Below are 25,758 nucleotides of genomic sequence, written 5' to 3' on the forward strand. Positions count from 1 at the left end.
AGATTGCATTTAGTGATGACTGCTCATGTCCAGGAAGGTTGTGGGCGCTATCCCTGGTAAGTATGGTGCCCTATCCACTCATCCAGGTTAATCTTGAACAGTGTCATAGAGGTGCTGTGTTTCACATGAATTGGTAGCCTGTTCCAAAGATAAATCTGTCCCTCCAGCATGTCCTATTTAAGAAACCCATTTGATTTATAGATATGCAGTAAGTTCATTAGGTTCGGGACTTGGGTTGCTCTGTAGGCCAAGCATACGTCTCCTCTAAGAAGTCTATGTGATATGGAGTATAGTGACAGGGATTTTAGTCAGTCCATGTAAGGCACATGCTGGAGGCCCTTGCTGTTGTTTGCCAGAAACCTGTGAGTTCTCTCTAATTGCTGTAGATGCTTAGTATGGTACATACCAAATGGGGCTTTATACTAAATTATGGGCCGGATAAGTGCAGAGTATAGGGGTTTATAACTTCTTTTGATCTCAAGGCAATGCCTTTACTAATCAAGTGAGCCACATGGAAAGCTTTCCTTTCAACAGTAGACATGTGGTGGTCGAAGTTAAGGTCTCATTCAACCTGTGATCCCAGGTCCCTTACCACTTCATGGGTACTTAGGGTATTGCTATTGATTTAATAGTGTGAAGGGGCATTATTTGTGCCAAAGGAAATGATGATGCATTTCTTTGCATTTAGTTTGAGTCTGTGACTAATACACCAGTTGTTGGTCTGTGTGAGACCATCCTGGAGTATACTGACATCATTTGGGAATTCAATGATTTCAACTAGTTTGCAGTTGTCTGCAAACTTGGTTAGCCACAGTCCTTTAGTTTTGACCTGAACTTCTGACAAGTATATACTAAACAGTAGGGGACCCAGCATTGACCTCTGTGGCACCCCGCTTCTAACAGGTCTGCTGGCTGACGTGGAGTCACCCCTTTGATAGTGTGTGTCTGGTTTGTGAGCCATTTGCTAACTCATCTTAAAACGAAGGGGTTTACATTCAGTTTGCTACGTTTATTGGTAATGTCTGAATGTGAGATTGTGTCAAAAGCCTCTGCCAAGTCGAGGCATGCTGAGTGCACAGATTTGCCCTCATCAGTGGCCTTGGTCACAGTTTCAAAGAAATCCACTGGCTTTAACTGGCAGGATCTGCCCTTCACAAATACAAATTGGTAGGGTCCAGAGTTTGGAGGTCACCTATGTCTTTATTTATGAGGTCCATACTGATACAATTCATGGCCTTACAGATGAGACTGGTCAGACTTATAGGTCTGTAATTCCCTGGGTCTGTTGCTAGGCCACTTTTGTGGAGGGGAGTAACTATAGCTGTTCTCCATTCTGCAGGAAGAAACCCTGTGGTTAGGCTACAGTTGAAAAAGGGTACTGAGTGGTGATGCTAGTTCATGTTTTAGCCTGTTTAGAAGACAGCTTGGGATGTCGTCTGGTCCCATAGAGGCCATGTTCTTTGCTGTAGACAGGGCTTTAGGGACCTGATCTTCAGCTGTGTAAGGTGGGGGAGGTTTTGTTGTAAGTTAGGCGGGGATAATGGACTAAAATTTTCACCATACCTATCCGCTAGCAGGTTCGCTATCTCTGTGGTCAGTGTGTGTGATACCGTTGGCCACCAGTTCTGTGCATGGTTGGTCCTACTCTTTAGGTTACATACATAGTTGTAAAAGGCATTATGGTTATCCTTGGCAGTTGGATGATTTGACAAGTTGTCTTATTTGCTTGTTAAGGCTGAGGAGGGTGCTTTTCCATTGTTGGGTCCTTGTCTTTATTTTCTTGGACAGCAACTTTTTGTATTTATTGTAGAGTTTGCTGATGCTGGAAGTCCACCATGGCAGTTTGATTTTACTTGGTGCTGTAGCTTTGATTCTGTCTTGTACAGCTGAGTTTATACACTTATGCAAGTGATTTTACAGGGCTTTAGTGTAAGCTTCGGTGTAGTTACCACTTTCAGCTTGGGGTGGAGCTTTGGAATGCATTTATACTTTCACCTAGGAGGGTATGTTTTGTCTTGGTGAATGTTTTAGTCTGATTTCACCCTTTTTGAGTTCTGTTGTTAGTGTCAGTTTGAAGGTGACTGATTTGTGGTCAGTTTTAACTAATGAGGGTCCAACAGTTGCAGCAGTGCACCTTTTTGACATGTTGGTGAGGACCAGATCTACAATGTTTGTTCCTCTTTTTGAGGTATGGACAATTTGCTCCAGGGCATTTGAATTCACAAAGTCAAGGAACGTTTGTACTAGCGAGTTTGGGCTAGAGTAGGTTTCCCAGTTGATGGTGGGAAAATTGAAATCCCCCATAACCAGTGTGTTCAGTAAAATTTGGATTGTTGTGACCCGTGGAGGGGGATCTATAACTAGCTAGGACTTGAATGGGGGTCTTACCCACCATAACCTGGACCTAGAGTATTGTGGCATAATTCTAGGTGAGGGTAGTATGCTGCTGAAAATGAAGAATACTTCACTATCTGGCACAGTGCATAACAGATGGGTAAACATGACACATTTCCTAATGACTAGGAAGGAAGCTCACACTATGGCTAAGCTTTGGGCTTTATACTAATAAAAAGTTATTCGATATACTCCAGTATCTCTCTGCATGCGAGAATAGTCCATTGGTTACAACATAAAATTTTCTTTCTACACTACTTATAAGACAAAAAAGTTACACAGCATTTGTAATACATTATGTTTTACCATACACCTAGCTCTTCAAACATTAGAGACTTTATGTTGAAAAAATCCAGGAACCCAACACCACCAAATGCGCACACAGAAAAAATAAGCACATTATTTTTATATTCTGTCTCTCTCAGCATCTCTAATTACAAATTCCCGGTGACAAACAACTTGTGATCAAGTGAATGAATAAATTCGTAACTAATAATCCATAAATGTAACTCAGCTTGCTGATGTAAGAATCATATAGTGCAATTCCATCTGCCCTCTTAACTTCTCAGCTCAAGAATCAGAAGCAAGGAACGCAATCCGGAACAGCTTTTAAATATTGCTCTTATGCACTTAGAAAGTTGATAGATTAACAAGCTTCCATTATCAAGCATTCTTTGAAAGATACAAAATCTGAATCTCTCATTCATGTTATTACTTAGTGACTGCAATCTGCAATAATTTGCCGGAAGCCACAAAGATTATAAGGAACAGAGCAAAATACTTCTCAGTTTATTTTCTCAAGAATTCTGGACAAAGTCAAAAACAATGGGAGACAAAAAGGAGCAAATTTTAAATGTTATTGTATGCATTTGTTAACCAGGTAAACTCAATGGACACAGTGCCCCTTATCAGGGGTGACCCAGGAGCACTGTCTGACTGAAGTAGGTAAATGTAGGGAAAAGGATTTAAATCCTGCACTTTTGATTACAGGAAGCAGTTCATTAACATAAATGCCACACAACACCAAATCCCTTAAAATGTTAACAGAACAATACGTATCGAATGGACATGCATTCTCTGAACAATAAAAACTATAAAAGTATAATGACTAACTTTATTGACTGACAGTAATTCCAGTGATGTACCAGAAAAAAATTATCAAGAGACAAGGCATAAATATGAGGCAAAATCAGTGATGTCCTCCAAACTTTGAGACATATAAGAGGGAAACAACTTTTACATTTAAAAAGTTAACAACACAATTTTTGCATCAACATACATTCTATGAATGTTTGAATAGCAAACACTATGAAAGTGTAATAACTGGCATCACTGGATGACTGTAAACCTTAGTGATTTTAGCCCTGAATGATTTATCAGAAAATGAAGGTGGGAGTGAAGGTCTGGTACTTATTGTAGAGGATTAAGTCTCTGAACTATTAATGAGCTGCTTCCTGTAGTTAAGGGTACAGGGTTTGATTCTTTCTAATGCTACAGTGTGTCAAAACTTGGAAAAGTGGCTCAGAAACTAGAACACGGAATACATTTAAACTTTTTAGGCAACTAAAGAATAGGATAAAATATCAAATAAAACATGACAAGCAAACCTATTATAACATCTGCCAAAGTAAACATCAGAACAACCCAAAACTCTTCTGTTCATCCATAAACAAAGTGTTACATCCAGGTCAGACTACCACACCCACCCTTACATCTAACATTAGTACTGACTCATTTCCCATACAGTTTCACAACTATTTTGTACAGACTATATTGTCCTTTACAAATATTAATACTTCCACTACCCCCTCAGTACCTGCAACCTCTGCTAAATATCCTCAGCTGTTTGACTTTACATTACATACCTCCACGATTAAAACTTCTACATAAGCTAAACCCAACCACCCTAGCTTCTGACCAACTCCCCTTAGACTACTTAAAAATGGCTGCAGATGCAATTGCTTTTCCAGTCTGTGCAATTGCTTTTCCAGTCTGTGTATTGATAAATTGATCTATATTCAAAAAATATGTTCCTTTCATCTGGAAAAAAATCCTTTACTCCTTTCACACAAAGGTGGCGCATCTGCAGAATTTAATAACAAGCCCATTGCAATCCTTTCCCCTTATCAGAAATTCTTGAAAGTGTATTCATGCTCAGCTTCTATATTACCTGAATTCAAATAATCTGCTGTTGCTTATAATTTAGTTTGTTTTTATTAGGTTTGTTGTTTTTTTGTTTAGGGGCTGTTAAATATGTTGGACTATGAATTTGGGAGACATTTTGATGGGTTGGTTTTGATGAATGGGTTTTCATTTGTTTGGTTTGGTTGTCATTCAGTTGATCTCGATACACTTTGTCTTGTCCTTTTTTTTCTGTTTCCAATTGGGTACTTTGTGGCTGTATGGAAGCCACTTAACTGGACAGTCCTTGCAGGTTGCATATAGAAAATTATCACTTGTGAGTTTTGGGTTTTGCCTGATTAAGACAAGTAAAAATAAAAAGGCTCAGACACTGGACCCAACCCAGTTTGGTTTTGCCAAGGGCAGATCATGGCGGACTTATTTGAGAAGGTCACCAAAGCAGTGGATGAGGGCAGAATCGTTCACACTCCCTGTCTTCACCTGGCCAAGGCATTTGACACAATACCCACTTGGGCATTGTTAAGAAACTCAAGAGGTTAGGTACAAACATGTATGTCACCCGGTGGATAGCCAACTGGCTCACAGACAAGACCCAGGAAGTTAGAACTGGGGAGTCCAATTATACAAAGAGGACAGTCACAAGTGGAGTCTGTCAGGGATCAGTCCTTGGACTGCTCCTTTTTGCCATTTACTTTTCAGAAGTCAAGGCCAATGTCAGTGGTCCCTGGTTGACTAAATTTGCAGATGATTGCAAATTAGGAGCTGTCATTGAATCTCACACTGACACAAACGTTCTCCAGGAGGGGCTGACACAAACATCTGGTGTCAGAGTCATTGACTAAAGCTAAATGCCAAGAAATGCATAATAGTATCCTTTGGGAATTCATCCATCCCTGGTAACTATCATATTGGCAACACACCCCTTAGAGTTGACCCAGTAGTCAGGGACTTAGGACACACATAGATAGTAATCTAGCCTTTGATCATCACGTGTCTACATTGGTGAGGAAATCATTCTATATTACATAACTTATTAACAAAGGTATGGCATCTAAGTCCAAGGAAGTCATTGTTCCACTATATTCAGCATTCATCAGACCTATCATTGAGTACAATGGTCCCTTTGGTTTGTACCTAACCAGGCATATCCAACAACTGGAACGTCCACAGATGTTCCTTACTAAAAGAATACAGGACATAAGTAATATGTTGTATGTAGACTGCCTCAAGGCCTTATCCCTGTAGTCTGTCTCCTACAGGATTTTGAGGGGAGATCTATGCCTCGCATACAGGGCTTTGTCAGACCCCACTCTGATGGACCTCCTGCATATCCACAAAACATACAGTACCAGAATTACCCGTTCTAAAGATTTAAACTTTGCCTGTGATATAAGTAGGACCTGCTGGAAAGAGAGGTATTATCCCAGAGACTACCCTGTCTATGGAACAGGCTCCCAATCCATGTGAAGCAGAGTTCCTCCCTAATCCAATAAAGTGCAACTTGAACAATTGTATCGGAAACTGGAAATACATTCCTGGTTTGGCACCTATGTCTCTGATGCAGACAGGTGACCTGTAAATGATTCCTCTCCCAAGCCTATGCTTACACTTATCAAAGGTATCAGAACTCGTCAGAGATTTGGGATGCATGGCTAGGCTTAAAAAGGCCCTTGTGGTTGTTAGCCTAGTAAACACCTATGAACCTATGAAACACAGCATGGATTCAGACCCCACCCCAGCACAACCACCACCCTCCTTCACTTCACCAACACTGTAAACCAGCATAGGAACAAGGGTAAGTTAGTGTCAACTGTGTTCCTAGACTTATCCAAAGTTTTTGACACTGTATCACACCAACATTTACTCACTAAACTCTCTTCTATAGCCCTTTCTCAATCCTCCCTTAAATGGCTACTTAGTTATACACAGTGTCTGGAAGGCAACAAGCAATCAAATGGCAACAGGGTCTCTCTTCATCTCTTCCAGTTATCGTATGTGTCCCTGAGCACTCTATACTAGAACCCCTTCTATTTAATATTTTTCTAAACAAGTTTCACACTGCTATAGACCAAATAAATATAGTACACTACACAGATAATCACCCTTAATATGTACAAACCCCACAATATCCAGACTCCAAGAAGTCACTAAAATTTCTCTTCATTTAAAACCTGGCTGAAAAAATCAAACCTACTCCTTAGTCCCAGTAAAACAAAACTGACATTCTTCATCCCAAAACATTATTTGAATCAAAAACGCACCTTCTTGTTTACATCTGCAAATAATACTAAGATTGAGGTAGTACCACATACTAAATTACTGGGCACTGTAATAGATGACCGTCTTAAATTTGATCAGCATATTCTTCAGACAATAAAAAAGACACCAGAAACTTGGCCCCCTTTACAGGGCAAAACAGTACCTTACAGACTCAGAAAGAAAAACTCTAGCCTCAGCCTATTTGCTTCTAACCCTCTTATATGCCTCACATATCCTTATAAACCTAAGCACTACACTAAATCTCAAACTAGCCTCCAGTTACTACAAAGTATCTACATTTGCTACCAATACTGCACAGTGAACTCTACGTGAGGAACATTTCTTTGGAGACTACTTGGGGTATAAAAATACCTACAGTGGACATAAAACGTTTATACACCCATGTTAAAATGCCAGGTTTTTGTGATATAAAAAAATGAGACCACAATAAATAATTTCAAAACTTTTCCCACTTTTAATGTGACCTATAACCTGTACAATTCAGTTGAACAAATATGTTAGGGGAAAAGATATAAAAAATGAAAAACGTACAGTACGCTGGTTGCATAAGTGTGGGCACCCTTAAACTAATACTTTGTTGAAGCACCTTTTGATTTAATTACAGCATTCAGTCTTCTTGGGTAGGAGTCTGTCAGCATGACACATCTTGACTTGACAGTATTTACCAACTCTTCCTTGCAAAAGTGCTCCAAATCTGTCAGATTGCGAGGGCATCTCTTGTGCACAGCCCTCTTCAGGTCACCCCACAGATTTTCTATTGGATTTAGGTCTGGGCTCTGGCTGTGCCATTCCAAAACCTTATTTTTTTCTGGTGAAGCCATTCTTTTGTTTATTTGGATGAATGCTTGGGGTCATTGTCGTGTTGAATGGTAAAAGTCCTCTTCATCTTCAGGTTTCTAGCAGACACCTGAAGTTTTGGGCCAAAAATGACTGGTATTTGGAACTGTTCATAATTCCCTCCACCTTGACTAAAGCCCCAGTTCCAGCTGAAGAAAAGAAACCTTTTGCTTGATACTGCCACCACCATGCATCACCATGGGGAAGGTGTTCTTTTGGTGATACGAAGTGTTGTTTTTGCGCCAAACCTACCTTTCAGAATTGTAGCCAGAAAGTTCAACCTTGGTCTCATAAGACCATAACACATTTTTCCACATGCTTTTGGGAGACTTGATGAATTGTTTTGCAAATTTTAGCCGGGCCTGGATGTCTTTCTATGTAAGAAAAGGCTTCCGTCTTGCAACCATACCCCATAGTCCAGACATATGGAGAATACGGGAGATTGTTGTCACATGTAGTACACAACCAGTACTTGCCAGAAATTCCTGCAGCTCCTTCAGTGTTGCTGTAGGTCTCTTGGCAGCCTCCCTGACTAGTTTTGTCTTGTCTTTTCATCAATTTTGGAGGGACGTCCAGTTCTTTGCAATGTCACTGTTGTCCCATATTTTGTCTACTTTTTGATGACTGTCTTCACTGTGTTCCATGATATATCCAATGCTGTGGAAATTTTTTTGTACCCTTCTCCTGACTGATACCTTTCAACAATGAGATCCATTTGATGCTTTGCAAGCTCTCTGCAAACTTTGGCTTTTGCTGTAGCAGGCAACTGAATAAATGTCAGGAAAATCTTACTAGGAAAGATTAACTTTATTTGGGGTTAATCAGAGTCTCTTTAATTGCTGGCAGGTGTGTACCCAAGAAGACTGAATGCTGTAATTAAATCAGAAGGTGGGAAAAGTTTTGAAATTATTTATTGTGGTATAATTTTTTTTTTATAATACAAAAAAATGGCATTTTAACAGGGATGTGTAAACATTTTATATCCACTGTATGTGAACACTTGCAAGCAAAGATCCTAAATCTTTTAGACTTTGTTGCATATTTGGGAGACATACATGTATCCCTCCCATTGTTTCTTTGTGAATTGCTTATCCAATCTCTCTTCCCAATGCTTTCTAACATCTTTTGATTGATTCTTATAGTTATCATGCAATATTTTGTATGCTGTACTAATTATTCCTTTTTTAATGGTAGCTTCTGTTCTAAATTCTACTAAAGACTCAGGTGTGCTGGTCTTTCATTTAGGACCCCCCTTTAATTTCTTTCTCTTTGCCTACACTCTGATAGCAATTCTTGATAGGGAAAGCAATCTCTAATTTGCAGTCCAAATAAATTTTTGGCGTCTCCCATTCTGTTACCTTTCCCTCTCTATAGTTATTTGATCCCAGTACCTTGGTTCCTTTGTCAGTTTTCTCTAATAAATTCCAGACCCCTCTTGGCTATTGTGTGTATCCCTGTTTGCAGTGATCCCTATCGGCACAATCTCCTTTCTCCATTTCCATGTTGGCTTAGTTCTTAGAATACTTTCTGCTGCTTTATGAATATATTATTCTGTATGATTATTTTTGTTCTCCTTAAAGGTCTGCATCCAAAATCCCAGCATCTCCTTGTTTTTGAGCTTCCCCCCTGTTTCATCATCTTTCCCCTTCCCACTTTGAATTATAAATTTCTGCTTGTGATATACATAGGATCCTTATCTGTGTTGCTCTGAAATACCCCTTCAAATCCGGTGATCCCAATTCACCTTGTTCTTTTGGAAGAATCGGCTTATCCCACTTGACTCTTGCCATCTTCCCCTCCTAGATAGAACCCTTCAGCTGTTTTTTAATTGCTAGCCACAGCTTCTCCTCACCTTGTATAAGACTAAAGGGACTAAAACATTTGAACTGCTTGTATCTTGCTATCCAAATCCATATCACAGAGCTTCCATTTTCTTGGTTTTTGTATTATCTTTTGTTTGGTCTCTTCCCACATATCCTTAGCTGCCACACCAAAACCATTTTAATCCATACTCCTAAATACTTCATTTTATCATGTTCCCTTAACTATGGATATTGCTGTACCAGTTTGTGTGTGGGTACATAATTTACCACTATTGCCTTTGTTTTAGCTTCATTAATTTTGCATCCCGAAAAGATCTGAAACTGGCTCAAAATATTCTACAACAGTGTAATACCTCTTTCTGGTTTTGTCAGGAATAAAAGAATATCATTTGCAAATACAGCCAGCTTTTCTTGACTACCTTATCAGTTATATCCTTGGATTTTGCAGTCCCTTATTTTCTTTACCAATGGTAATAAATATAATGCAAATAACGAAGGGGAAAGAGGACACCCCTGCTTAGTTCCTCTGCTCAAGGAGAAATTATCAGAGAGAACCCCACCCACTTTAACTTTTGCCTCCAATCTCTCATATATCCTCCTAATCAGCCTTATAATTTTATCAGGGAATGCCAATACTTCCATTAGCTGGCTCATAAAGTCCCAGTTTATTCTGTCAAATATTTTCTCTGCATCAAGACCCACCAACAACAGTGGTATTTTCTTGCATTCGGCTTCCCTTTGGATCATCTGTAGTCTGTTAATGTTGTCAGATGTTTGCTTCCTCTGCACAAAACCACATTGATCTATATCTATTAATTTAGGCATCACTTTTGCTATTCTTTTAGCCATTATAGACATAAACACTTCACAATTATTGTTTAGTATTGAAATGGGCCTGTATGAAGGTGGATCTTTACCCTCTTTAGGTATTACAGCTACCACTGCTTTCTTCCAGGATGTTGGTACTTCTCCACTTGAAATACTGTTAAAAGCTTTCCAGGTCATTATCGTTTTTTCCCTCCTAGCTTGCAACTTTCATAGGAATACCATCTATTCCTGGAGACTTTCCTGTGAACTGGTTATAGATCACCATTTTTATCTCATCTCCTCCTACCCTAACTGTTATCAATTGAGCTTCATCTACCTGTAGCATTGGCATACTTATTTCTTCCTTAAACGTTTCCATTTGTATCTTTTCTTAATTTCCATATTTCTCTGCTCTACAAAGACTTTTACAGAATTTTCAAAACCTTTTTAATACTTCTACAGAATCCGTAGTTATTTTCCTTGTAATAGGCTCCCTAAGGTTGGTGACAGCGCTTTCTACTTTATGTTGCTTGAGTTGTGCTAAAAGTTTTGTGCTCTAGAGTTATTATCAAAACTGTTGATTGACAGCAATATTTCTAAACTCATGCACATTTAGGTAATCCCTTATTTTCTGTTTAGCATTCTACAGTTGCTCCTCCTCTTATTCTGTGGGATTCCCCCTATTCAGCCATAAATTGTCAGCTCCTCTAAATAATTATTGTTGCTTCTAACCATATCTGCCTTTTTTATTTCCACCCTGTTTTTCAGCTCTGCTTTAATTTTATCCCACTCCCTAGTTATATTCTCAGAAGAAATTTCTGTCTTCTCTAATAGCTCCTGAATAATTTCCACTACCCATTCCTTAAATTCCTCTCTTTTCAACAGATAAGTGGGAAAGTGCCAGTGTCTCATTTTTATTTCAATACCCTGTGTGTTGGAGATGTGATGTGGAAGAAGAAAGAGGTAACTGGGAACATATTTCCTGGGAGTGTAATGAGTGGGCATACTTTAAAGATTCCCTGTATACTGCTTTGTCAGTGATACTGGGTAAGAAAATTGGTGTAACTAAGGAATTTTTTTTTTCAGCTATGGTATAGAATTGGAATTACCCAGACATAGTAAAGCTTTGCAGAGTCTAATTATGGTGGCTGCTAAAAAGCAATTACTAGACAATGGAAATCTAAGTCTAAACCAACTTTACTGGAAGTAACAAATACAGTAACAGAGGTAAAACAACTGGAATTGGGATCTTTAAAAAAGGGTAGGAGCAAATTGCATAGGAAAAAATGGGAACAGTACATGCAGAAGAGGAACTAGGTTTAAAAGAAGTTAGGATTTGAATGAGCCAGTTGTTTTTCTCTAGGCCTTGTGTTTTTTGTTTATTCCCTTTCCCGGCTTGTTTTTAAGTGTAGTTGGTGCATTAGTGGTACAGTACTGTACCGTAGCCCATTTAAGTTAGAGGGCAGTGTCCTTGATTTTCTGGTAAGGATTCCAAATCAATGGGATTTAAGAAGTTTGAGAGATGCAGCAAAAAGATGCCCCTTAGCGATAAACACACCCTTTGTGTTTATTGCCACGGGGTAGTCCATCTCCAAGAGTTGTGCTCTATTTGCCTCTCTTTTAATCATAGTACCCTCCTGGAGTGGATAAATAAACTGATCTTAAAAGGCCTACGTAAAACACGCTTCTCGGAAGCACTGGAAGAAAGTCCAGGCTCTTCTTGATCAGATAAGTCCCCTTCTGCAAAGTCTGACAAGTCAGACAAATCTTCAGAATCTAGAAAAAGACCTTCCTCCTCTTCATCCTTGGATCCAGCATGTAAGATTCCCCATCTGTCCTCCTTGTATCTGCATTCTGTTTGATCAGACAGGGCTTCATTGGGTCCAACATGTTCTTGTTCGGTACCAGTGGAGTTTGAGCTTAGTAGGTTCATAGGTAGATATTAGGCTATCTGCCCGAAAGCATTTATAAGCCTAGCTGGAATGTGCTGGCTTTCGCCACCCCCTTAGATTAGCTCCCTGTGCCTCTGTCCAGCAGAGCCATTGAAGTGATCCCTGGGGTAAACTTTCTGTTTCCCATTCACTCGTCAAGGTTTCTCTTGAAGGGGGTTAGCGAGCAGCTCTGCCTAATGTAGATTGGAATCTTGTTCCAGAGCATGAGAAGTCTCTGAGACAGGAATCTATCCCTCCAGCACGTCCTATTTATTGTTGTAGTGAGGTTTAGATCCCTAGAGTGTGCGGTTCGAGGGGATATGGTTTTCTTTAGGTGGAGCATGTCCATCAATTCTGGGTTGGACATGGCCTTGTATGTCAGGCAGAGATCCCCTCTGAGCAGGCGGTATGCAACCGAGTACAGCTGGAGTTTCTTCAGTCAAGCTGCATAGGTCATCTGCTTGAGGCCAGTGATCCTCTTGGTGAGGTACTTCTGTGGTCTTTCCAGTTGTTGCAGGTGTCTTGTAAGGTACATCCCAAATGGGGCATTGTACTCTATGATGGTTCTGATGAGTGATGCAGAAAGGGGCCCAATGACCTCTTTCGATCTGGATGCAAACCCTTTTGTGATTTGGTAGGCCACATAGAAAGATTTTCTAACCACTTTGGCAATGTGATTAACAAAGGAGAGGTTACTATCTACTTGGATCCCCAGATCCCTTATTACGTCTTCTGTATTTAGGGGGCTACCACCTATGTGGTAGTTTGTGGGTACTTTGTTTTTTCCAAAAGGGATGACTATGCACTTTTTGGCATTTAGCTTGAGGCCATGGTTTTGACACCAGGTATCTGTCTCAGTGAGACCCTTTTGGAGGATGCCTGTGTCAGCCGGAGAGTCAGTTATAGCCCCTAGTTTGCAGTCGTCTGCGAACCTGGTCAGCCATAGTCCTCCTGTGCTTGCCTGTACCTCTGAGAAGTATATGCTGAACAATAGGGGTCCTTTTAATCATAGTGCCCTCCTGCAGTGGATAAATAAACTGATCTTAAAAGGCCTAATTAAAACCTGCCCGCTTCTCAGAGACACTGGAAGAAGGTCCAGGTTCTTATTGATCAGATAAGTCCCCTTCTGACAAGTCAGACAAATCTTCAAAATCTGGAAAAGGACCTTCCTCCTCTTCATCTTTGGATCTGGCATATAAGATTCCTCATCTGTCCTCCTCGAATCCGCATTCTGTTGGATCAGACAGGGCTTCATCGGCTCCCCAACTTTGGAGCCATTCTCCCCTATTTTTAGATCGCTTATATTACAGTAGACTAAATCTCCCACTCCCTGCACCTGATCTTCTAGGAGCCTTTTGGATGATGATGTGGATTGGGTGGTACAGAGGCTGTTACAGACACCGATTCTGGCTATATTTTTTGTTGGATCCGACGACATCCACTTCCTCTGCTCCAAGTTCTCCTCTTATCCAACCACTAGCTTTGGAGTTGGAAGGTCCGGAGTTGGTACTAGTGGAGGTGTCTGATCCAAGACCCACCACAGATCTGACCGCGGCTTGGACGTCCCCGGCTCCATCGGAGCTGGAGGGGTCTGGAAGCCAACACTCTCCAGTCAGGTCTGGGGAGGCGAGTTGGATCGGACAGCTGTCAGATCTGACTTTGCCTCTCAGGGCCTCGGCTTGGGTGTGTTTGGCTCCTATCTCAGCCTCGGGTCCATTGTCTTTGGTTCTGGGGGGTCCTTTGGCTTTTTCAGATCCAGGGATATCCTCGGATCAGGGATGGGGGGGTCTTTCAGGTCTTGAGGAGGGTGCTGTCTCCACATACAGGTCCACAGTCCTCTTCGGATTTTCCTTCCTCTAGAGCATCAGTGCATGCCTCTTTACCCCTGCACCCACATGGACGCAGAGACCCTAGGCCTCAGGATGCCCTACAGAGTACCCCACCCCACTCTTCCAAGACCTTCCCAGAATACCCTTCTGATGAGGTCCCTCGGAAGAAAACATACAAGAGGAAACAGACTCCCTGGAGGAGTCCATCAGTTCTGATACCGACCTCGATGAGGGAGAAGGGTCCCCACAGTTACCTACCGATGATGTCTTCTTTGGGGGCATTCTGGAAATGTTAAAGCAGAGAGGTGGCTGGAAGTCCTCTAACCCTTCAGGGGAGGAGTCCATATACCTGTGGTCTTTGGGACTCAACCTTCCACTTCTTTTGTGACACCACCATTCAGTGAGCTCCTTGAGCTGGTTTCTTGAAAGGTGTGGGAGTCACCAGATTCCGTGGAGCCTACGCCTAGGAGACCAAATAAATTTATTATATCCCCCCCTGACAAATCTTTTTTGGTGAAGTGAGTCCCAGTCGATGGCATGGTCATGGCAGCAGCCACTAAGAAGGAACTCTCAGAAACATCTTCTTCTGTCCATACCCCAAGCAAGGAATCTAGGACTATGGGCAGGTACGGAAAGCCCATTTTTTTCTTCATTGGCCTTTTCTCTCATATCGCTGAACTATCTCACCCATTTTACGAGACTGCAGCGCAATCTCTTGAAAGAGCTAGGAGATACCCTCCAAGGTTCAGAAGCTGAAGAGGTTGCCGACAAAGTAGCTTTTCAGCTCGCTACCTTAAACTCAGTTGTTAACGTGTCCATGAGACTCCTCTGCTATGCAGCTGATGGAGCGAGTATAGCAGCGGGTTCCCTAAGGAGACATTCTTGGATGAGCTTATGTGACTTCGCAGAACCCTTTAAGTCTTCCTTTGTAAACGCCCCATTTGACAGCTCATCTTTGTTAGGGCCTAATGTAAAGGACACGCTGACCAGGTGTGAACAGGAAGGAAACACTCTGTCTGCTGTAGGAGTCCATTTTTCCATGCTTACTAGACCTTATCCCAGAAGTCAGAAAGGTAGTGGTAAGACGTGGTTCCGAAAAATCACAGAGATCTTTTCAGGACATGACACATGTAGTAAAAGTTCCCCCAGAGGCAGAGGGGGAAGTAATAATGGAAGATGCCGACCTCATGGCAGAGGGGGTTCACAAAATCAGCGTGACAGAGAATCCTTTGGTACGCCTTTTCAGCTCTCCTGAAAGGAGGCCTGATTGTCTAGCTCTGGAGGCAATCGGGGGTCCACTTATCTTTGTACCCAGAAGCCTGGTGACAACTAACAAAAGACAGCAAAGCATCATATCCAGAGGTTACGTCATCTCATTTTCCCTTCCCTTTCCAAAGATGAAAAATGTTCTGGACATTCCACCCAGTCGAAAGGAACAGGCAACTCTAGAAATTCAAAAGTTGTTAGACAAAAGAGTCATCCAAGGCTTAGTGTTCTGTAGGCTTAGCAGCCACCACTTTACCAAAGTATAAAAGGGGCCAGAGTCCATGGTGTATATTGGTACTGAGCTAGGCATACAAAGTAGCATGTCACATGGTATACTTGCTTTTCAGGCAATTTAGTCTTAAGTAAGAATCTCTTTGAGGTGCAGACCACATCCACAATGCCTTTTTTTTATTTAGATAACATACATTTAGTTTGGAATCCAAGGTAATTTCAGTAAGCTTCGTGTAATTTCTTGTTAGAAGCCAGTGCCTTTGTATTAACTGGAATGTACAAATGGGAGTGTGTTGTTTAATCAGATGCTGTTTTATTGGTGCCAGTATTTTTGGGTAATTTATATCAAGTAGCACAATGAGCAGACATAGGTATTTTAATATGATTGTTTGGTTTCAGTGTCAACTGTTTTTGTAATGTCATGGGTTGGGTGTCTTTTGAAGGCTTAGAGGTGAGGCATTGTGTGTGTGTGTGTGTGTGTGTGTGTGTGTGTGTGTGTGTGTGTGTGTGTGTGTGTGTGTGTGTGTACATTTTTATTTTATTGATTTACAGGTTCAAATGTGTTGTATTCAGCATCAGAGTGCTGTAGATAGAGTGTGGGAACAGTGCTGCTTTTCCAGTCCACCAAAAGTTAGGTCTACTCTACAGGCACAACCACTTCCTTAAGCCCCTCTACCTGTCAAACTCTTGCATCCACCTTTCTACTCCCCTCCCTTATGTATGATGCCCCTCTTTTCACCAATCTCCATCTTGGCCTTCGGGCCAAACTTGAATCCTGCTACCACAAGAGCTCCAAATTTGCAACCAATTCAAAAAACTCAGCCCACCACTGCCACTCCCTCCTCACCCTCAACTGGCTTGAATTACCCAACTACCTCAGTTGCCTACAACTCACCATTGCCCACAAGCTCATCTTTAAACCTGCCAACTGCCCAGCTCTCGCTACTTCCTTAAAAACCTTACATTCCCAACTGCTCACTAAGATCCAAAAAATAAAATCTCCTTCAGGCCCACAAAATGCACGACATCCTGGCCATCTACTGCCGTGTCCCACTCTTTAGCTAAACAGTGGAACTCTCTCCCCACACACCTAAGCAACATACCTAACCATACAAATTTAAAATCGCAGTTACTTCTCTCATCTTTCTTCCAAATGGGAATGTCCTTGCCACGCTCCAACTTAACCCCCCCCCTCTTTCCACCTTGTACTGACTCATCTAACTACCTCCCCACCCAAAACAATCCCTCCCCTACTAAAAACGAATTTTTCATTCTAATATCTATTGTACTATACTATCCAGTCTCAAATATACTATTACCCTCTCCATGCATATTATTTTCCTAACCTACTAATGGCTAGTAGCTGTATATTTTGAAATGTTAAACCTACAATTCAGTTTATAACAAAAATATTCACTTTATGTAAATGTTGAAATTTCTGTATTGAATTATGTCTTTTCATTTTTGTAACATTGTGACAAGCCAATTGCAAGTATCATGGAGCTTATCTGTAAATGTTTAATTAGCTGTATGGACTATGTCCTTTTGTAACATGTGAAATGTAACTTGCAATTATTGTGGAGCTTTTCTACCTGGGCCTCTACTGAAAATGGGCTTTTCTTGGCCCAGTGGACTTCCCCGGTCATCAAACTTAAATAAATAGTGTTTTGTATGATTATTAGTGTGTGCTGTGTATTTGTCCTAAGTGTTATGTTGTGTATCCTTCTACAAGGGTGAGTTCCCTGATAAGAGTCTTTCTGGGTATTAATAAGGCTTTTAATATGCAGTTTAAAGTAGTCAAATTTCAGGTTTAATGAACCAGTTTTCAAATGAATCCCTTCCAGTGCACACTTACATATATCTTTGTGTGCGTGTGTGTGTGAGTAAAATTAAATATATGCGTATATGTGTGTGTGTGTGTGTGTGTGTGTATACACACACACATATATATATATATATATATATATATACACATATATATATATATATATATATATATATATATATATATATATATATACATATATATATATATATATATATATATATATATATATATATATATATACACACATATATATATATATATATATATATATATATATATGGTTTCATTTAGGCACTCAAACTGACAGTTGTGCTTGTGCTGGCAAAAATGATCAAATGTTTAAAGATCACAAATTTGATAGTCCTTTCATGTGTGAGCTTGCAGTACTGTGGGCACTGGGAGTTTGCCCTTTTACCACTGTGACATGATCTCAGAGTTGATGTATATAAGCAGTTTGGGGTAGGGGGTGCAAGGAGGGGTTTGCCCCCTCAGAACAAAGATGTTTGTAATGGCTTTTTTTCTGCACATGTTTTGTTGACCAGGTTAACCTTACTGGACCAGGCTCATTTTCTGAGTGGAGGAGACCTGAGGTCAAAAGAACATCCCAGAGCATGTTCAAAAATAAGGAAAGAAAAACAGAGAAAACAGTTAACTGAATGCACTATGTTTCCAGTGTATGTTAATATATACAACTGATTCACAGTTACAGTGTTTTAAAAAATGAAAACAGACAAAAGGCAGTAAAAATGAAACCGATAAGAACTGTAGTATATGTGCAATATATACTAACACAATAGCAACTGAATGAAGTAAAGGGCCAGATTCCAAAAGAGTTGCTTTTCTTGTAAGTCTGCCCTTATTCTGAAAGGCGTGCTTTCAGTGTAAATAACCTATTTAGGTATAAGGCTAACACTGGTGGTCAGATTCCAGAAGACTTGCTATCTGTGTAAGTGGTCATTTACTCTGAGGGTAAGTCTTTTGGAATCGGGCCCAAAGTGTCACAATTTATACAGCATATGCAATTAATAGAGCCGCAGTGTAATAAGCCAAAATTACCATTTATATACATTTTATTTTGTTGAATGAGCAATGGTTCAGCATATGTACAATAAGATTATGCAGGTGTCTAGATGAAAAACAAGGGTACTGAGATGACATATTTTTATCAGCATGAAAGTCTGAACATGAGGACAGAGAAAAGTATTTAAAATAATGATGTTAACAGTGGTCAGGTGGTCAAAAGAAGAATATAATTAGAGATGTAAGTTAAGCAGCATGAGAGAGTTGGGAAGTAAATTGCAGTGTGAGCAAGCATCAGTGAGGGTATGTTTACACTTGTCATGAGACTGGATAAATAACTATCTAATGAATAAATAAGAAAAAAAAGCAGTAAATGATAGGATTATGACAAAACCATGTATAGGTAACTGTTCACAGAGATTGATGGGAATAAGGTGAAGATGAGTCTTTTAAAGCTAAATGACTTCACATGAGCTGCAGTGTATTAAGGTAATTTTTGCATAGTCTTTTAATTGAACTTTGTGTTGTGTCTCTGATCTTATCATTTGACACCTTAGATCACAGTCTTCTGCTACATAACTTTACTCAGTTCTGTTGTAATACTGTTTTTATAATATCTCTCTCTCTGTTCCTCATTAGCAGAGGCCATAGGGTTAACCAGTAATGCTAACAGGTTCTCCTTCCTCCATCAGACCAACTCAAACTCAAGGTTGGCGCTAACTGCTGCTCACTAACCTGCATTGCTACCCAGTCTGGAATTAGTATATATTTGTTTTCTAACCAGCTAACCCCTTTAGGCATAAATGATTTATTACAGGGCTACCCTGGAGCAGCCTTTGATAAAGTGACTAGCTCAGAGATGTTTAAGTAGAAAGTGAAGGAATCAGACTTAGGACTACAGTATTTTGCTTTTAGTGGTTCATAACCTTTCACACTTAAATACCACAACTTTTATTTCATCCAAAAAAAAAAAAAAACCATACTTTTCACCCCAATACATTCATGGTTAATAAAACACCCAGGAGACTGACCGAGTCCGTTGCATTGGCTGAAGATATACCTGACACCTAAAGCTTGAAAACTTGAAATAACTTTCCATCCTCATCTTAATTTAGGTGGAGCATGCCTGCTGGTGTGTTGTTACAGTGATATTGTGGATGCTGCAAAATGTGATATATTAACTTCTCTTTAAATAAAGAGACTTCCCCTCTAGATTATTCTTTTATGTCCCTGTCAAACAACGTGGATGTTAAAATTCTGCTTTTAAGGGCCACAAGTCATAGCTTTTTACTTATGACAAAGTGCTAGCTCATCTATCTCCAAATTAAGTATTGAGCAACTTTCTGGGCTGCAGTTTTACTGATGAAAAGCAAATGTCACGGCTTTTATGTAATCCAGCATTCTTACTGCACACAGCAGAGACTGACACTTGACTCCCCTAGTTCCATAAAAAAGTAAATTAGCCTCACTTATAAATTCGGTGTAACATCACTGCCAAGGCAGATCTAATTTTTTTCTAAGTTTGAATAGCTTCTTTCTATGTTTAGCTGTGACTCCATTATACATTTAGTTACATGTGCTTGCGCGCACACACACACACACACACGCAATTAAATACATATCTGTACATATTCACAGAAATGCACATAAATGTTTGTGCATGCAAAGTCTGCAAATGAAAATTTTTAATTTTTAAATTATCTATATCCATTTGTATTATAATGTGCAACCCACCTGTACAGACACTTTGCATTGCTTGGCTACTTGGAGTAACCAATGTACAAGTATTGTACTTAACATTAACCAGTGAACACGTATTGCAGTGTTACCCCTGTAAAGGGCTGTGGCCTCATTGTGACCAAGCTGGTTACAAGAATGCAGTCATTCAGCCAATAAATAATCAATGCTTCTGATTGCATGTTAAATGTTTGTATGGTTCTTAGCTGACTATTGACCATTTTTTGAAAATGATGATGCTAATGGAAAGAGAAATTGTAGTCAGTATAGGGGAGTTATGTTCTTTTCCTATTTTGTGGAGCTTCCATTTGTTCCTTAGTTGACAGTTTGTCTTCATTGCAGGTGTGAGGAGTATGCATAATACAGACATTCAGTGGTCAGCTATTCTGAGTTGGGGTTACTCTGACAACATGCTGAGGCTGAAAAGCAAACAGAGTGAACCTCCTGTGAATTTCATACAGTACTCACAGTTACATCAGGTATGTAACATCCTAAGAATGTTTTTTTCATGCCAGCTATTCTTAAAATTGTTAAACTTTTATTGTAGCTTAATCATTCTCCTGTAGCATCAGCACATAAAGCCTTTATATGTAGCAGCTGCAATTAGAAAAGCAATGTGCTGGTGATAGGACAACACGTAATGCTGTTGTTTTTTAATAACTTAGAAATCAATGATCTCATTGTAGAAGTCATGTATTATGATCTGTGTGAGCAGATGTTGTAGATATTGCACTAGGTTATAATTAAGTCACTTAACAGTATCTTTATACAGAGTCGTATCACAGCACAGACTTTTACACTGTGTCATTTAGTACTTAATAAGCACATTCATAGGAAGCTGTTTGAAGAGATGGTGAAAATAATGATTACTAAGTCATGACAGTGTTTCTCACTCTGTGAAGTACGACATTTAATTAAGAGGGAATTTTCTACCAGTTTTTGTCTTTCACATCACTGCATCTGGCATAGAGCTGTGTGCGAGCTTCAAGACTAAAACAGAAAAACAAACTTGAAAAATATTACTGTTACTAGTTTCACATTCTAGAAATTATAAATATGTGTTTTTTCACATTGATATTCATAATTCACAACCTGTTGTTTCAGTGAATCACAGTCATAGCAAGAAATTGAGACAAAGGTCCATGTTCGGGACTCATTTTAAATACCAGCACCATTTACTTTTTACCTTGCCTGAATAAAAGTAATTACATTTATATTCACGTTCATTTACTGAAGACTAAGAAGTTTGTAACTAAAATGTGTAACAGTGGTATATTATATCTTTACTAATCCACTTTGAGCTCTAGTCAGCAGGGCTACCTTTAGGACTTGCCCCACTCACCTAGAGGATGCTGTTATAAACAAATGTTTCAGTGGTGCAAGTCTGAACTAGAAGCCAGAGTCTCATCAAATCATCCTCAGGAAGGATCCTTAGAACTGTATATCCTAAGTTTTTCGGTTTATCCTCCTTTTTCTTGGTCTTCTTTCCTGGCCAGAGTTTTCATTGGCTGAGATTAACTACTCAGGTGTCATGCCACTGTTCTTTGCAATTTTGATTATGTGAGGCATTCATATTGCATTAATTTCTGGGAGCTTTCTTTAATTCTTCTCACTGCTGTCAGTGCTTCATTTCCAACATTAGAGCTGGACTGTCGTTCACTGTGTACTGACTCTCTCATTTGTTGTTTTTCTTCAAGACTGTCCTATCAGATTTAATGCAATCTAACAGTTTTTTTTATGGTGGATGTTGTCCCTTCCGAATGCCACAAATACCTGTGTTTTTAACTATGTTATCTTTTCAGCCCTTCTTTTATAAAAAATGAATACCAGGAATTTAATTTAATTGACATATTTAAGTATTATACACTTAAAAAGTAAGAAAAAAACAATTTACAGAACCATATGCTGACACTGCAGATGAATATTCATGACATAATTTGACTAAAATCAACAAAGGGAATAAATTAAAAATTCCACAGTTTTAAAATCAGAATTTAAGAAACAGTTGTAAAAGTTGTTTAGTCAGGTAAAGAGATCCATTTCCTGAAGGACATGAGCAATAAAACTCAAATGTATGCCTATATTTAGTGACTTCAGTCATGAGTAGTTTGTCTGAATAACACAGATTTTATGAGGAACAGAACTAAAAAACGAATGAAGCAATAATCGAGACATCATCCAAAAATCTAAGCAGTTGAGAGATATGATAAGGTAACTGTAGACATAACAGACTGCATTACACTAACTCTCTTGACAGGGCTCTGTAAGTGTTCTGTGGCTTTGAAAGCCAGGAAAGCATTTAGTGATTTTTTTCTCCCCTGTAACTAGTAGTACATGCAGCAGTTGGAGCTCCATGCACTACAAAGAATTATGACTGTGTCACTGATCATAATCTTATCTTTCAAACTTTGCTCTTGAGGTAAATTTCTTGGCATACATGACTTGAATACATAATAAGCAGCTTATGATCAGCGACCCAATCATAATCCTGTGTGTCTTGTGTCATTTTGTGGGGGGGACAATGTGTCATTTTTTTGTCACTGCTTAAGGTTTTCAGATTAGCACTGCAGTATATTTAAGATAAAATATTGTTTTGTCAGGACATTACTGTTTTCATAGCTACCAAAGTTTGGGTTATTGTACTGTTTCTGCTAGTTATAACAAAGACATGCATCTGGAGCATTTCTCCCCAGGCATCTGCTGAAAAGAGGCTCTGTCCTAGTCGGACATTCCCGGTCAACAAATGTTAAATAAATAAAATTATACCAGTATTTCTTTCACTTTTACTGATGCTGTAGACAGGGTCTCAGACTACAAAAAGATCCCCCAATACACACACAATTTATTGCATAGTGTCCCTGGGGGTGAATCACCTTAAAGCAGATTGTGAATCAAGGGCGGGGGGCAGGATTTCTGGATTCCTTTGATGTTCACAGGCAGATGATATTCTTTCTTCACAAGACCAACTTCCCTAACAGGGCAACTCAGCTTCTAGGTGTCCTTTGCTGAAGGCAAAGAAGGAATGCATATGAGAAAACAGATAATGTCCAGCCAATTACATTTCCTTTTGTTACTCTCATCATGGAAAACAGATCCCCAATAATACAGCAGCGCACTTCAAGAGGGCTAAAGTAACAATCACAGCCTTCTTGAAAGGTTGTCCCAACTCAGACCCATCTTTGGTGTCTCTGGAGTATATGAAAGGATTTGTAGGGTCTGCATTGAAGAACCCCTTACCAAATGACAGAGAAAGTAGGGTCTTAGACCATTTTGGCAAGAAAATCTGTACTTCAGCTACCCTAGCAGTGAGAGCTTTTAACTGCTAGTTCCACTGGCACCTATCACTCAGGGGGGTTTGGGTCTATTTTCTGAGTCCCAGCAAGAATTGGTTCCAGATTTCATCGCTGATCCCTTCCATCAGGAGAGTCTTTTTTTTTTTTTGAACACTTGGACAAGTCCACTCTGAATGTTCCAAGGAAGAGGAGGTACCTTAACTATTTGTCACAGTCCCCCATCCCACTTATGGATCTTGAAAAGGGGAGGGTTCCCCTCAATCCCCTTCAGAGGACCCTAAATTCAGGGAGATCATGACATTAATGAGACAAGAGGGATCCTGACCCACTGATCCGTGTGAGAAGGAGATCCTACTAAAGGCCTTTTGAGCTACCCTGCCTACATCTTGGGTCATCCCTCCAGCTGACTTTGTGATAGATCTGGTTTGGAAAAGGCTTGGTGAGAATCCACTGTGGCACAGTCCATAACAAGGAAACTAGACAATATTCTTCGGCCTGCCAGGGAAAAACTTCATTAGAATAAGGCTGTCCTTGTTGGCTTGATCATAGTAGCAACAGCTGCCAAAAGTAGCATCCAACAAGAGCCCAGAGATACATCCTGCAGACAAGGATTGCAGAAGAATGGACTGCAAGGGAAGTGTGCCTTCATGTCCGGTATGTTTGCTGTTAGGGCACTTAACTTCTTTATGCATGCGACCTATTTTCAGCTGACAGAAAAGATCAATGACTCACCAACAAAATTGCCTTACAGTGACTTACATTGTCAGAGCCACAGGTGGAAACTTTGCAGAGTGTCGCTTTGCTCTTCAGGAAGCCCATTTATAATGCAGCTGACAGAGTGGCAGGATCAGCTGGAGCAGGCATGTCCATGAGATGGCAGGCCTGGCTCATATTATGTGGTTTTGTGGAAACATTTAAAGGCATATTTTTCCAGTGCTTCTTTTCCTGATTGCACCAAAGCTGAAGGAGAATCTACTCAAGAGAGAACAGGAGTTAAAAATACTGCCAGCTGTTGGGGGTACAGTTTAGTACACTGTAGTGGTCCTTCTTTATAAACCAAAAGGGTGCTAAAAAATTGTTTTACTGTAAATACTTACAGCAGTCTTATGAGCAGTGCTTACACAGAAACTTCTTCAGACATGGGGGTTTTATAATAGACATCTCCCCAGAGGCAGTAGTTAGTTATAGAATCAGGGTTTCCATGGCCTTTTCCACAGGAAGCAACAATAGCATTTGTATGGACTTGTCTGACTGTCCCAGTCAAGAGGTAGTCGTGGAACACTTATTCCTACAGCTAGGAGCATGGGTGTCCATCATGCAAGACGCATGGATAAGGGCCATTATGTCTAGAAGTTTTACAGTACCCTTATTTAACTGTCCTTTAGTTAACTTCTCTTCCACTACCAGATGTTCTGCCCTGGAAAAAGACGATGGCCTATTTGGAGATGCACATAATGCAGAGAGACTATATCAGATATGATCTTAGTTTATTATAGATGCTTTTTATTCCCAAAAAAAGATCAAGAACCTCATGCCAATGCTAGGTCTTAGCAGCCTATGCTAGTATGTAAGGAAAACCAAGTTCTAGATGGTCCCAGCGCAGTCAGTCCTTCCTTATCTACAGGAGTGTGATGCCCGTGCACTGGCCCAGTAATCAAGGAGCCTCAATACTCACCACTAGCACCAGTGAGGGGCGTCCACATTGGGAGGATAACAAGTACACACACAGTAAAGTACAATTTCCTTAAGAGCACACAGAGATCACAGTCAGTCTGGGGCTGGTTTCTCCCTTTCTGCCCAGATCCCAATAAGACTCTCCACTGGCACAGTTATAGGGTTCAGATCTTAGTCAAGCCATAACCTCCAGTACCCTCTCTATCCAACCAGTGCTTCATGTCCATGCCCAAGTAGCTGACACACACACACACACTTTGAGATTTGATTTATATACAAACACACAGACACTCCTAGGGAAGGCTGGCACAGGTTCTCCAGCTATGCTCCCTTCCGCCCAGACTATACAGTAGTACCACCTGCCACCAACTACTTGTATCAGTTACTATGAAGGCCCTTACCAAAGGGTGTCCAGGTCTACTGTGGATTGTTACTGTTATCCAATTGGTAAGTGTGACTGAGACTTGAAGGCTATTTGGGAGTGACTTATACAGTATCACCAAATACATGCTAAGAGCTTAAATTATCTCTACACAAAACAGCCACAGTTGAAAGGTTAAAAATATTTAATAATAAATAATAAAAACACAATACAATACTCATTGTAATAATACAGTAATAATAGAGAGTTCAGCGATCACAGAAAAATACTTTAAAATAATATTG

General features: G+C 40.0%; 1 protein-coding gene across 1 annotated transcript in view; it reads left to right on the top strand.

Annotated features, from left to right (window-relative positions):
- Positions 1-25,758, top strand: part of LYST (lysosomal trafficking regulator) — a 3,825,950-nt gene that overhangs the window by 3,550,630 nt on the left and 249,562 nt on the right. The window contains exon 46 of the mRNA XM_044075805.1: positions 20,468-20,604. Coding sequence (XP_043931740.1) covers positions 20,468-20,604 — 137 coding nt within the window. The remainder of the gene's footprint in view (positions 1-20,467; positions 20,605-25,758) is intronic.

This window comes from Protopterus annectens, chromosome 1.part1, assembly GCF_019279795.1.
Source record: "Protopterus annectens isolate FY-2018-M chromosome 1.part1, PAN1.0, whole genome shotgun sequence".
NCBI lineage: Eukaryota > Metazoa > Chordata > Ceratodontiformes > Protopteridae > Protopterus > Protopterus annectens.